Here is a 14,000-nt window from a genome sequence, read left to right as displayed (position 1 = left end):
AATCAAAAGTTAGCATAAGCACAGCCATCTTAAAGGCTCAAACACCATTTTCTAACCTAGAAAGAGAAAAATTACTAGAACTTTGAAAAACAAGTTAGTCAGCCAGTGTTAATTGTAGTGACCTTTAGTTAGCTAACCTCAATCAGTTAAGCTTTTCTTGCTAGAACCACCCTAAACATACCGAAAGTGATTTTATCTAACCAGACCCCCAGGATGTGGCGTCAGCCGAAAATTTATGTGTCTATGGAAAAACACTGTATTGTGACTGTAGAAAATACTGCCCCTTTGAAAATGCTATAAAAACTTCTGGCTTTGTGTGTTCGGGGTCCTTGTTGAGACCCGCTGCGTCAGGCTAACACATAGACCCCAGCTAGCTGGCCTCTGAATAAATTCCTCTTGCTTGTTGCATCAAAAGACGCCTTCCGTGAGTGATTTGGGGCGGCGTCCTCCTCTGAGAGAATCCAACACATCAGGGTACTGAAAAAAAAGCTTCAGAAATTTCAGCAGAAGCTAGTATTCAGTTTAGAACCAAGAGAAAGAAGAGTTATGGAGCCTCTTCTTGAAAAGTACCTTTTCCATTTTTCTTTTATATATTCAGATGAGGTACATAAAGTTAATTTTCCTTTTATATATTAAATTCATATAGATTAGGTACATCACCCCTTGGTCAAAGCTGAAGACATCCTGTTGGATTATAGTTCTGAAAAGGCTAATCATAGGGCTAGTCAATTAATATGGTTCAAGCAATCATTAAATATATATTTTTAGAAGACCTGCTTCACTCCAGGTTCTGTGCTAGTGCTGAGGACAGAATGGTGAACAAGGCAGACCTCACCTCGTCTTGTCTGCAGCTTTCTAACCACCTGCTTTGATACAGAGTTTACACAGGCCTGCATAGACTTCTTCTCGGTCCTCCAAGTAGTCAGATATTTCAGACCTGAATTTTAGCAGTAACACTTGTCAAGTTTGTGGCCACCAGGCATCTTTTGAATACTCTTCCTATATTTGGGAATTTTCTCCAAAATACAATTCTTGCCTCCTTAAGGCAGAAGCCAGAATTCAATTTCCCAGCCTTTCAATAAGCTAGAACACAGGCAATGAATGACCTAGGTCATTTGAGCCCATATGATTCTCTGATTCAGAAAACAACAACTCAAGGATGCAATTGTCAAAAAGAATCCATTTTCAGGAGGGGGTGAGAGTGGAACAATCTGGCTTTCCAGGGCAGCAACAATGAAGTTTTCAGCATCCAGTGTCCAGCAGTGTGAACTGTGGTGATGTCTCACTCCACCTGGCCCACAGAATGTTTTATTTCTGGCTGTGCAGATAGATCATAGGCCTCCTTGGCTGTACCAGTGCTACTGTGAGCTACCTAAAGTTTTCAATTGCTTACCTTTTTAAAACTAGTTAGAGTGAATTCTGGTTTTTTGCACAAAACTGTGGCTAATAAATATACTGAGCTACTGCTACGTGCCAGACTCCAAGCTGGCATATTCCTATGTTACTTTACTTAAACTTCAAAAACATCATAAAAGGTACAAATTTTAACACATTTTATAGAAAAAAACACCTGACATTCAAGAGGACACTTAATTAAAGGCCTATTGTGTGCCAGCCACTGGTAATAGAGTATTGAACAAAAGAGTTCCTGAGACTATAAAAAGACTGGCATATTATATTTTAAATGTCCTCTTACCAAAATGAGAGGCACAGTACAGCAGCTGTCTGGAGAGAAGAACCTCATGACAGGCAGGCTTCATTTTAAATATAGAAAACGCCTAAAAATAACCACCCATGTTACAGACTCAACAGGTCATTGGCCCAAGAAGAGGGGAGGGGCCTCAGTGAAGGAGAGGGAAAGGACAGTGCTGTTGTTCCTAGCTTTTCTCATCGCAATGGCTCTGCCCCTGAAGTCCTTCAGTCGGGGCTTGGCGAGCGCAGCCAAGGGAGACCACGGAGGGGTGGGAGGTGAGTGGGGCTGGGGCTTGACCCTGGGCTTCCTGACCTTTAACACCCGCACCCCTCTCCGGCCTCTGGGGCCTTCCAGGGTCCTGGTAACAACCCCTACCGGCTAACCCTGCCCCACAGAGGCCCTCCCCGCCTCTATCTCACCCGGCCTTTCCCTGCTGCAGCCCGCACCTGGCGCCTCCTGACCTTCGTGCTGGCGCTCCCGAGCGTGGCCCTCTGCACCCTCAACTCCTGGCTCCACGCGGGCCACCACAAGCGCCCCGAGTTCATCCCCTACCACCACCTCCGCATCCGCACCAAGGTACACCAGCCCGAGGCCTTGGCACTGGGGCGGATGGGCGGGCAAGGGGTGCAGGGGGCCCGGGCTGCGCTGACAACTCGCTCTCCCTCTCTCCGCAGCCCTACTCCTGGGGAGACGGCAACCACACTCTTTTCCACAATCCCCGCGTTAACCCTCTGCCCACGGGCTATGAACAGCATTGAGGCCCGGGCGGACGCCCCCCAGGCTCAATAAAGTTGTGGAAGCTGCGTGTGGCCGGCTCTGGGGACCCGCGCCGCGCAGGGCGGGGCGGGACGGAGCAGAGCTCCGGGGTAGAGGCGCACAGTGCCGGGGGCGCTCCACGCGCTCTGGCCAAGGCCGGGGTTGGGGACAACGTCCTTGAGGAAGGAACAGGCAGTAGATCCCTGCCTCTCTCTCACCTATTAATAATAAGGGTTCTAGCTGTAAGGGGCTTTCACATCCACTGAATGCTCACAGTAATTCTGGGAGCAAGATATAATTTTGGTTCTTCTGTCCCTAAAGAGAAATTTGAGATTCTGAGAGATTGAATGACTTAAATTCAGACAACTCATCAGGAGTCCTGTGGGAACTCGGGTTGCAGACCTTTCACCTGACACATTGATGGCATCTGTAAATTCTGGCTATTTGAAACAATTCAAGCTTCAAACAGAATCTACAGCCCTATGTGTGAAGCTTCATGACTTAATTCTGGATTTGGAATATTTCTGTCATTCTCTGTGAACACCTTTAATGGGTGTTCTATACTAGTTTGAGAAATCAGATGCTCTTTTCTGGAAGCCTGGCTCTCCTAGCTTCTAGGGACCCCGTCCAAAGTAGACATTGGTTCAAACAAGCTCTGGACATTTCATTCACTTCCTAGGACAGTCTGCCTACTTGCCTTACCAAGCAATGGTAATTGCTTGAAGCCTATGCTGAAACCTATGAACAACACATACATAGAGAGCTTCCTTTGGCTCTCTCCGACATGATAGCACCATTAAGAAAAGATTGTATCAGGCCCCAGTCACCTGAGAAAGTGAGAGGATATTTTCTATGCCCACAAGTAGGTTCCCCCAACTCTTCCTAAAATAGCACTCAGAGCCCTCTTTCACACAAAGAAAATATGTTATAAACATTCTAATTTAATGTGACAGTTCTTATACATATGAAAATTCATGCCGGCATCAGTATAAAAATCTTTCAACCACTTGGGAAGGTAGCTTAACACCTGGTAAATTGCTCAAGCCATTCCAGATTTGTGCAGAAGTTATTCCCACAGAAGTACATTTGAGTGCTAAGGCAAGACCAGCCCATGGGGTAGAGATGAACAGAAAGATGGATATTAGGATAAAGGCAAATTTGGGGTCCCACAGCTTTAATCCTCCCCACTGAATGTGGTAGTGTCTTCAGGCTTGTTATCCATAATCTCTTTGTACTGATGTTTGAAGAAGCCAAGCTGTGAGGGGAAATAAATCAGAAAAGCTGGATAAGAGATCCGGGAAGAAAGCTGAGGAAAGGAAAAAGCTGAGAGAGAAGAGAGGAGAACTCAGCTGACTTGTATTTGTGTGCCAGAACATTTATGTGAACAACAGCTATCATGTACTGAGTATGTACTATGTGCCAAACACAGTAGTTATACACAAAGCTATAGCAGAAAAGTACAGATGCTATAGTCAGGCAGGCCTCTGCACATACCCTGGCCTCATTTCTGTCTCTCTTCAGCCACTTTATGATATAGGGATTCTAATCATTTCAGAAAAGAGGAAACAGGCTCAGAGAGGTTGAGCAACTTGCCTGAAATTAAATAGTAAGACAGAGCCAAAATTGGCACACAGGCCTGCCTGACTTTGTTGTCTGAGTTCTTCCCATAGTTCACCCATCTGTGGGAGGGCTTGGTTGGATATCAGTGGTGTCAAGAGTGGGATGAAAACACTCACCTTGTACAGTGTAGCTGTGATGAGAGCCAGTAACAGCAGTCCTCCCACAGAGCTGCCCGCAACGAGGGCGGTAGGATCATAGACCTCATACTCCTCTAGCATCATCTCCATCTGATTTGGGGATCAGAAAGTATCAGGTGTCTTGCTGTCCCAGACTCTTCACAGGTTCCCCAACCTTTAACTCCCCAGGCCCTGATCCAAGGGGTGAGATACAGAAGCATTCACGGACTTAGTTGCAACCTTACTGCCCAGGGACCTATATTCTTCCTCCAGACTGCAAACCTCCCACCCAGCATCACAGATTTAGTATCAGGAACTCTCTGACCAGCCTGGCCACTGCCCACTGCACAGTCACTACCTGGGCTCTCAAAAATACTTCCTGTCCTGGAAGCTGGGAATACACGGATCTGTTGAATGTGATTTCAGCCACACTCACGACCAATACCTTCTTCTGCAACATCTGCAAAAGAGAAGGGAAGAGCTGGGGAACCAGCTCTGGGGAAGGCTCAGAGTTTGAGAAGTATCCTGTCCTAGGATGGGCATAGACACAGTAGTATCACCTGAACCTGGGAGAGGGACTGTGCTCTTGGGCCATACCTGGCTGACCCAGCCAAAGCTGAGGTTGCCCTTCAGGATGAAGTCAAGTTCCCCCTGGATGCTGAAGAAGGGGATGTCACAGCGGAACCTCAGGCAGTCAGCAATGGAGCAGTCCTAAGGGATAGGAAAGGAATGAAGTTGAGGAAAGTCTCAACTTAAGGAAGAATCACAAATGAAAATAAAGTCTGTCAGATTTGGGGTGGGGAACAGATGTACAGGCATATATATATAGCTCTGCAAGCCATCTCCCTGTATCCCCTAATGTGCAGCTGGTCCTGCAGTGGGAGTCCAGAGTGTTTCTCACCAGGATGAGATTCCTTGGAATCTGGGTCAGGAAGTCAGAATACCGGGGAGGTTCCCTCTCTGACACACAGGGGAGACTCTAGTGAGAGAGAAAAAAACCACAAAATGATCAAAATTTCACTGGCAGGAGGGTGTGAGGCACAGTGGGATCAGACCCCAGAGAACAAGGAAAGGCAGGCAGGCAGGCACCTGTGAAGGGGCCACCACAGCTACATCCCACACAGCCACACCATTCAGCAGGATGGGAACCCAGAAATCAATGCTGATAGCCAGCTCTCGTTGACTCAGGTTATTCACCTGCAGAAAATTGAGACCAAACATTACTGTAATCCCTGGAGTACCCCAATTCTACTGTTTTCCTGGCTCCAGCCCTCAGCTCATCTCATCTTTCCCCACCAGCTTCCAACATCAGCATCATCATGGGGGGTCGGACTTGGGTGGATACTCCCTGGCCTCTTACATGGTATCGGTGCTCAGCTGCTTTCCTGCTCTTCTCACCGGAAGATGAAAAGTTAAAGTACTTGGTGGATTCTTCCTGTCTGGAAAGAGAGGGCTTGTTGGTAAAACAACAACCCTGGCACTGTCCCCAGTTGTGCCCCCTGCCTACTGATGAAGGGTTTGTTGGGCCCAGCAGATGACCCAGGGAAATAATGATGGTCCCCACATGCCTCTGCAGCCTCAGCTTCAGCTCCTCTCGTGTCCTTTACACTGGTCACCCAGAAATGTGAGCTTATTCCTGATACCCCAGTTCTTTCATATCCCCATTACTTTGCTCAAGCTCTTTCTTCTGCTTGGACTGTCCTTATCCACTCCCTTTTTGGAAATTTTCACTTTAAGACCCAACTTAAATATCACCTCTTAAAACATTCAAACATGTTCCCACTAGGAAAAGGCACTGCTTTCTCTAGTAGCTGCATGCTTGGCCTAAACTAATGCTTACAGAGGCTGCTGCCAGAACAAAGGAGCATAAGGGTACTCGAGGGAACAATGGCTGAAGCACATAATAAAGAAAATAGATGTTGCTATCCTGGGGCAGTTAAGTAATGTGTGGAAAGCTAGTGCATGAACATAAGCCCATAGAGTGGACATAAATGTTCTAGGCTGCACGTGGCGTCCCATCCATCCATCTATTCATGGGCTCCTTCAGTAAATATTTACCATGTCCTAGGCTGTGTGCTTGGCCCTGGAGATACAATAGTTAACAAGCCATAATCTCTCCCTTCCTAGAGTTTAACAGCTAATCTCGGAAGTCAGGTGGACAAGCAGAGGGCCTGCACATTTCACCAGTGACTCATATACAGAAGCCAAGCCAGCCATATGGAAACTCTGTGGACCCAACAGATATTACTGTCAACTTGATGAGTAAGAACATAGGCTCTGAAGCCAGACCACCTGGGTTCACATCTCTTCCTACCCAAGTACCTTAAGGTAAATTACTTAACCTCTCTGGAGCCCTGTAGTTTTTCCTCTTCCAAATAGGGATGCTAAAATATCGTGCTTATAATAGAGTTGTGATGAGGTTTGTAGTAGTGCCATAAGTATTAGAATTCATCTTTATCCCTTAGTATATTGGCCTTCCTCTCTGCTCCTCCCACCCCCAACCCTTTCTCTCTCATCATTCAGTTTTCTTCCAATTCTAAACCTCTTTTCAAATTTGAGAAAACCTTTCAGTTTCCCCAATCCTTGGAGAGGTATGTAGTACATTGCTGTGGGCACAAGCCCTGGAGCCAGACCATCTGGGCTTGATTCCTGGTTCTGCCACTTCCCAGCTAAATGACAGGAGCAAGATATTTAAATCTATTTTGGTAAAAAGGGGGATAGCAATAACTATATAATACACTTATTAGAAGGATTAAATGAATTTCAATACATGTAAAGTACTTAAAACAATGCCTGGCACATCATAAGTATATACAACTATATGCTCTCATCATAAGTTTTCCCATGTATAGAAGGGGAGATTCACACATGGAGTCTGGAAGGGCAGTGACACTGCATCACCTGCCTCTATAATTCCCCTAAAAGTCCATGTCAGCAGTGGGAGCACCAGCAGTGAACTCCACCCCATGCACTACCGTGGGCTTCCTGCCAACTCTCAAAGCCCCTGGAAGTTAGCCAGGTATTTGGGGCTCTTTGCCCCACTTCAGCCTGGCCTACCCCAGCTCCTCCACCCACCTTCAAAACCCAGAGCAACAGCTCTGTGTGCCTCCCCTGTGGCCTGCCTCGGCCTTGGGCTCTTAGAGACTTTCCAGCAGTTTCTCACATCTCTGCTCTCCTCTGAGTTTTGTGAAAGTCTGACCTTTTCTTTCCTCTATGAGGTGACAAACCATATCCTGTTGGGCCCAAGCTCCTCACTTCAGAGCACTCAGAAAAGCCTTTATCTTAATCTAGTTAATTTTGCTTTTGCACAGTGGTATTCAGCACAAAGGATGGGGTTGGGTTTATGTTAAATGTAGCCTGCATCTTGAAGAGAGGAGTGAGTGCACAGTGGTCATGAGGTATATGTGTCCCACCAGCAGCCTAATTCATCAGAGAAGAAGCAAGAATTATGGTACATGATGTGGTATAAATATATCACTGGTCACAAGTATTCTCATTTGAGGAATCAGGGGAAGTGAATTAGATACCCATCCTCGAAAGAGCAGGCTGCGCTGCAGGGAGAGGTACTAGTTTTGGAGGAAGGTCAGAGGTCCAAGGATAGAGTCAAGGTTTAAGTACCTGCTGATCACCATGTAGACAGCATATTTCACTGGGATCTCCAGCTGGAAGGTAGTTTTGCTGGTTGCAGGCTTATTATTCTCACTGGAGAAAGAGAGGGGAGCCCATTGGGGAAGGAATCCAGGAGAGGAGTCTCTGGCTGGGGCATGACATGGGAGAGGCAGGGATACACCATACCTAGGCTGGGCTCACCTGCTTGCATTAGCCCTCAAAAGCAATTTTTCTCCCAGGGTGGCCTTGTAGGATACATCAAATGTGACTATGAAGGTGCCCTGAAGGAAGAAGAAAGAAGAAATGGGGATAGGGAAGGTCCAAGGGGAACGAGGGAAGGAAATGAGTCAGGATGAGGGAGAAGAGTGATGAGGGTCTGGGGGAGAACTGACCTTAGCACTCTCTCGGAAGATGGGGTGGTTGACGCTACAGCTGCTGCTCCTCAGGCCCTCATTCCCAGTGGGCACCGCCTCACATGCCAGGAGCAGTGGGGGCTGATGAGGTTGCTTTCAGAGGAGAAGAATGAATTTTAAAAAGTTACCCACATGCATATATGGGATCCATATACAGCAGTGGTGGCATTGCAAAGCAAAGAGAAGAAAGGACAGACTTTTCAATAAATGGTCCTGGGAGAATTGGCCCATATTAAAAGAAAAACAAACCCTAAAAACCACTGGATCTCTACCTCACTCTGTACTTCAAAATAAATTCCAACTGGATTTAATACTTAAGTGTGAAAGGCAAAATTACAAAGCTTGCTGAAGATAATATAAGCAAATATCTCCATAACCTTAGAGTAGAGAAGTTTTTCTTAAGATCTGCACACAAAAACTCTAAATACAAAAGAAAAGATTGATAAAAATCAACCACAATCAAATTAAGACACTATGTTTATTAAATGATACTACAAAGAGCCTGAAAACAGCAGGATTGGAAAAGATAATAGAACACATATAACTGGAAAAGGAATAACCAGAATATGTAAAGGACTCTTACAACTTAGTAAAAAAAAGATGGACAACTCAATGAAAAAGACTTGGACAGGTACTCCTAAAAGAAGAAATCCAAATGACCAGGAAATATATAAAAAGTTCCTCAACCTCATTACAGAAATGAAAATTAAAACTGCAAGGAGATATCATTACTTGCCCACCAGATAGACAAAAAGTTTAAAGTTAGACAATGCCAAATGTTGGAGTGGATGGAAATCCACAGAAACTTTAATACAGTGCTGTTGGAAGTGTAAATAGGTGAAAATGGTGTGGCTGTACTTATTATAACTGAAGATACACATAGCCAATGACCCAGCAATTCCACATGTGGAATTCCAAATATTATGATAGGGGTACCAGGATGCATGCTCAAGAATGTCATGGCCAAGATCAGGAAACAACTCAAATGACCTTGATTGTAGAATGGATAAAGAAATTGTGATATAGTCATACAAAGGGATTCTATATAGTAATGAAAATGTACAGCCACAAGCAATAACATGGGTGAATCTCACAAATATAATAATATTGGAGAAAAGAAGATAGACACAAAAGAATATATGTTGTCATTCACATAAAGTTCAAGTATTAGCAAAACTGAACATTATTATCTAGGGATGTATCATGGGTAGTGAAACTATAAAGAAATACAAGAAACTGACACAAAGTCAGAATAGTAGTTACCCTTGGGCAGAGGGAAAGGGCTTCTAGGAGTACTTGCAGTGTTTTATTTCTTGACCTGAATGTTAATTGCATAGACATTTGTTTAATATTATTCATTACACTATACATATGATTTATGCACTTTTCTGTTTGTGTGTTTATATTTCACCATAGAAGAATTAAAAGGAACCTATGGCATGGAGAGGTCCCTGCCACTAGAGCCCAAGGGAGATGTTTACCTGGGTTCCTAACACTCGTTGATAGGACAGCCCTGCTGGGTAGTAGAAGTTGATCACGGTTCCATAGGAATCCTCACCCTCATTCGACACAGTAACTGTCACGTTGAGCTCCAGCAAGCTCCCCACCACCAGGGTCTGCAGGCTGAAGGAGGAAGGACAAGACTGGGAGAGAGACTCCATTGGAAATTGGTTGGAATTAGCTCAAGGCAGGGATAGGACTGTGGGAATTCATGAGCCATAGCTCATGCTAACATTCTGGTCAAAGTCACTTCTAGGATAGAAAGTGAGCCAAAGGGAAACACAAGCACTTCTCATCCTATGAGGATGGAAGATGCAAAAGCTTTAGTGTGTCTGGATATGAAAGGAAATAGAGCTCACCCTGATAAGCTGAGGTTGACACTCAGGTCCCCTTCACAGAGGTGATCTTGCCCACAGTTCTTCTCAAAGGGGAACTGCAGCAAAAAAGTACATTCTCTTCCCATCCATGTCATAATCCTTCTCCCACCCCTTCATTAGGGGTACTCATCAGCACTGAGAGTTACCAAGCACCCACCCTGCACCCAGTGCCATGTCTGACACTGGCCAGGAGTTGGGGGGTTGGGGGTGCGTTAGAATATAAATGAAAAATTAGGCAAAGTCCTTGGCTTCAAGGAACATAGAGTTTAGTTGAGGAGTAAAATCCAGCTCACACTGGAACAACTATTCAACAAACATTATTAAATGTAAGTAACGGGAAAGGTTCTGGGTTGGGTAGGGGGTTAGGAAAGTAGAAACTACAGGTGGATTAGACATGGTTCTTGCACTCAAGGAACCTGCAATTCTGAGAGAGACAAAGAGGTGGATAAAGATTGCTATAGTCATGTGATAATGTCATGGTATCACCACAACATATTAGGAAGCCAGAGAAGAAGTGACAGATTCTGTGTGTGGTTTTCAAAAGAGAGGAAGATAAGACTGGGGCTTTGGGAAACTAGAGGAGATCTTTGAGGTGGAAAGAAGGAAATGTCCAAACAAGAAATACATGGACAAAGGCTCAGAGGCAGGAATGAGAAAAATTGAGAAGGATCTGCAGAATGAGAACCAGAGATTTTATGTTGGGGTAAAGTGGATAACCAGCTGGTATATGTGTAGGGGTCCAACTAGGCAGGGCCTTGCTAAGTGGGCAGAGGCATTATGGACTTGGTGTGGCTGGTGGACAAATTGGGAACCACTGTAGGTTCTTAAGGACATGGAGACACAGTGAAAGTCAGCACATTATTGGGACTTCATTGAAAAACTCACAGAAGCAGTGAAGAGGTCCTGTGAGCCCACAGCCAGCACAGGGTAGAGGTTCTGATATGAGAGGATGGGTTCTCCCACCAGGGAGAAGTTGAGGCGCAGTGTGATGGGGTTCACTATATCCTCCACACAGCCCTGATGGGAAGTAGGCTGTCAAGAATCCACTACTTTCCACTGCTGGGCTTCTGTTACACTGCTGTTCCCTCTTGCCTAGATAGCACCCCACCCCAGCTGTGGAGCCAGGTTCTCTGGCCCCCAGCTTTCCTCTCTCTAGCCCCAGTCTCCCCGTCCTTCCCCCCTCACTCAGCAGGGGGAAAAGACGCCAGAGGCTAGCCTTGAGCTCCTCTTCCCTCTCCCCTGCCCACAACCGAAGTCCTCACGGGTAAAAGCAGTTTCACAGTTTCACAGTGAACTCCCAGCCCCAGGGTTTTTCTTCGAGTCAAAGTCCAGTTCTTGGTCTCATCAAAAATGGCACGAGAAATCAGACGGCCTGGGTCCAATGCCAGATCATACCTGACAGAGCTTTGGACATCACCTGAAATGAAACGGGGAGTTTTTAGGTGGAAAATCAAAGAAAACATTGAATGTTCTGCTTTCACTTTTTCATGTGATAAATATGTGCTGAGCACTTTCTATGGGCCATGAACTATATCAGGTGCTGGGGATACATGTGAAGAAGAAGACAGAGAAATATGAAGCCTGGCTAGGTGAAGCTTGCATTTTGGAAAGGAGACAAGCACATAGGACATATCGGAGTGTGATCAGTGCAAGGGCAGGATCCTCAGTGGTACTGAGGAAGGTTTGCTAACTTGGACCCAGGGCTTACAGATGCCTTCCTGGATGTGCCTTGTCTGAGCTTTGACCTGGAGGATGATCAGAAGTTGGGTGAAGAGGGGTGGAGAAAGTCCAGGTATAGGAACAGCAACTAAGATCATATGAAAGAGGGAGGCTGGCTCGTTTGTAAAATGTGTACTGAGTGAGGGGAGAGGGATGAGAAGAGGGATGAGCAGAGTGGCAGGGAGGGGCAAATTAGTGAGGGCATTGTAGGGAAGGACTTCGGTCTTTATAAATGCAAGAAGGGGGCAGTTTAAGGGGGTTAAGCAGGGAAGTAAAGAGACCAGATTTGTATTTGGGGACAAATCCGTTTAGTTCCTCTGTGGAGAATGGTGAGAAGCCACAAGAACAGATGTGGGAACTACTCAGTGAGTAGGTAGGAAAGAGAAGCAGTGGCCTGCAGAAAGGCAGTGGCTGGGGCTGCTGCAGGGAAGTGTGCAGACCCCAAGTGTATCCTGGAGAGAGAACTTACAGGCCTGCATGTGGGAGGACAGGGAGAGAAGAGAACCAGGTTTCTGACACTGACAGCTGAGTGGACGTGGAGGTGACATTTGGATTCCTGGTCTCATTCTCTCCTAAGGATAGGGCTAGGGGCTTCTGGGGGTGAGGGACTGGGTCTACTGGGAGGATTCACCTAGCTGATCCAGTGAGCTTTTATGGATAGTGAGACAGACTGTGGCCTCCCCAGCTTCCAGAGTGGCAGGCACCTCTTCCCAGCACTGGTACACAACCTTTGCCACCTCCGAAGGTGTGAATCTCATGGCCACCTCCATGTTCAGCACTGGCAGGCTCCTAGGGGTGATATAGGGACTGAGGACAGTACTCTGGCCTCGGAGAAGAGAACAGGAAGCGGGCAGCTTGGTGAATCAGACATAATAGGCAAAGGTTAGGGATGGGGAGTTGTGACCTGATCAGGAGCACATGTCCCCGGGCCCCCACAGCCAGGTCCACCAGTCCATCCTTGGTGAGGTCCTGACCCCCGCTCAGTGACTGCCCGAAATACTGGAGGCTGGGGGAGAGCTGGGAGCCTGCAATCCACTGCCCAGAGAGAAAAATGAGAAGTGGAAGTCAAGGGGAGGCGATTGGAAATGTTTGAGAAGAAAGCTTTGGAAAGGAGACTGCAGCAAAAGTGGATCTGCATGGAGAAATTGAAAAGGAGAGTTGAGGGGGTAAAAATGGAAAGCAGGCAAAGTGAGGACCTCAGGGACCCCAGACAAGGAGAGGGGAGCTCTTTTGGTCCAACTCTTCATAAAGTTGTAGGTTAACAACAAAAAACAGCATAACAATAGGAATATAATAGATTCATTTACTCCTCTGTTATGTTCATTCACAAATATTTGATGGAATGCTTAATGCTCCCATTGAGTTATCTTAACGAGAAGCCTGTAGAGTTTATCATTTCATGTCTCATAGAAGGAAATAAGACTCACTAAATTAGTCACTTGCCTAAGTTAACAAGGCTGACCAGGCATTTGACCTGGGACCTGCAATTTCTTACCCACTAGGCTGCCCACAACAGATTGAAGTCTGTTTGGAGCCAAAGGAGAAAAGAGGTCATTCGCACTTAGTTAGGCCTGTTGAAATTCAGGGAAATAAACTGTTAAAAGAAGGAGAATGGCTACTGCAAAGGCCAGTGATGAGAGACAGCTTCAGGAAAATCTAAGACATGGGAAAGAAGATGGAGCTGTAAGACAGGTGCCTCACCTGGCTGTGGGAGGGGCCAATGCCCAATTCTGTAGTTCCATGAAATACGTAGACAGCACCCCTGTTCTCCTGCTCTCCTGGGGCCCCAATGGCCACGTCCGTCAGCTTGTCCCCATTCACATCCCCCAGCACTGTCAGGGCTGCCCCAAAGCGGCCCCAGGGCTGGCCCTGCACCCCATGGAGAACAGCCTCACACTGCCACCTAGCCCTCTGCAGAACAAAACCAGTGTCAGGCCCTAACCTGGCCAACCCCCACCCCACACCCAACCCCCACCCGATACCCAGTCCAGGCCCCATCAGCCACTCACCCCCTGGGGCAAGGGGCACACAGACACCTCACCCCCTTGGGTCGGCTGGTAGTAATAAGGAGCCCCGATGAGGACCAGGTCAGAGCTGCCGTCTCCATCCACATCCACAGAGCAGAGGGAGGCCCCGAAGTAGGAGCCAACCTGAAGGCAGAGCCTGAAGCCATCCTGCCTGCCCCTTCTGAGCCAGG

General features: G+C 46.6%; 2 protein-coding genes across 5 annotated transcripts in view; one reads left to right on the top strand and one right to left on the bottom strand.

The window, feature by feature from the left end:
* The first annotated feature begins 1,809 nt into the window (after positions 1 to 1,809).
* On the top strand, positions 1,810 to 2,496 carry LOC118933201 (cytochrome c oxidase subunit 6A2, mitochondrial). Its single transcript, XM_036927231.2, has 3 exons — positions 1,810 to 1,968; positions 2,133 to 2,269; positions 2,368 to 2,496. Exons 1-3 carry the CDS (start codon positions 1,896 to 1,898, stop codon positions 2,449 to 2,451), a joined length of 294 nt encoding a protein of 97 aa, XP_036783126.1. The 5' UTR covers positions 1,810 to 1,895; the 3' UTR covers positions 2,452 to 2,496.
* Positions 2,497 to 2,629: 133 nt separating this feature from the next.
* The window catches only part of ITGAD (integrin subunit alpha D), a 31,169-nt gene continuing 19,798 nt past the window's right edge, over positions 2,630 to 14,000 (bottom strand). For all 4 annotated transcript variants that reach the window (XM_036927224.2, XM_036927227.2, XM_057487166.1 and 1 more), the window contains 18 exons: positions 13,813 to 13,953; positions 13,505 to 13,714; positions 12,708 to 12,838; positions 12,435 to 12,592; positions 11,347 to 11,501; positions 10,970 to 11,101; positions 10,067 to 10,140; positions 9,689 to 9,830; positions 8,187 to 8,300; positions 7,996 to 8,075; positions 7,804 to 7,887; positions 5,546 to 5,624; positions 5,275 to 5,382; positions 5,087 to 5,164; positions 4,783 to 4,896; positions 4,544 to 4,645; positions 4,186 to 4,296; positions 2,630 to 3,704 (listed from right to left, as the gene is read on the bottom strand). In XM_036927224.2, the coding sequence (XP_036783119.2) occupies positions 3,624 to 3,704; positions 4,186 to 4,296; positions 4,544 to 4,645; positions 4,783 to 4,896; positions 5,087 to 5,164; positions 5,275 to 5,382; positions 5,546 to 5,624; positions 7,804 to 7,887; positions 7,996 to 8,075; positions 8,187 to 8,300; positions 9,689 to 9,830; positions 10,067 to 10,140; positions 10,970 to 11,101; positions 11,347 to 11,501; positions 12,435 to 12,592; positions 12,708 to 12,838; positions 13,505 to 13,714; positions 13,813 to 13,953 (2,094 nt within the window). In that variant the 3' untranslated portion in view covers positions 2,630 to 3,623. The remainder of the gene's footprint in view (positions 3,705 to 4,185; positions 4,297 to 4,543; positions 4,646 to 4,782; positions 4,897 to 5,086; positions 5,165 to 5,274; positions 5,383 to 5,545; positions 5,625 to 7,803; positions 7,888 to 7,995; positions 8,076 to 8,186; positions 8,301 to 9,688; positions 9,831 to 10,066; positions 10,141 to 10,969; positions 11,102 to 11,346; positions 11,502 to 12,434; positions 12,593 to 12,707; positions 12,839 to 13,504; positions 13,715 to 13,812; positions 13,954 to 14,000) is intronic.

The sequence above is a fragment of the Manis pentadactyla genome, chromosome 10 (genome assembly GCF_030020395.1).
Source record: "Manis pentadactyla isolate mManPen7 chromosome 10, mManPen7.hap1, whole genome shotgun sequence".
Classification (NCBI taxonomy): domain Eukaryota; kingdom Metazoa; phylum Chordata; class Mammalia; order Pholidota; family Manidae; genus Manis; species Manis pentadactyla.
Note: the sequence above shows the minus strand (reverse complement) of the source record. Positions and strands in the feature narration are given on the sequence as shown.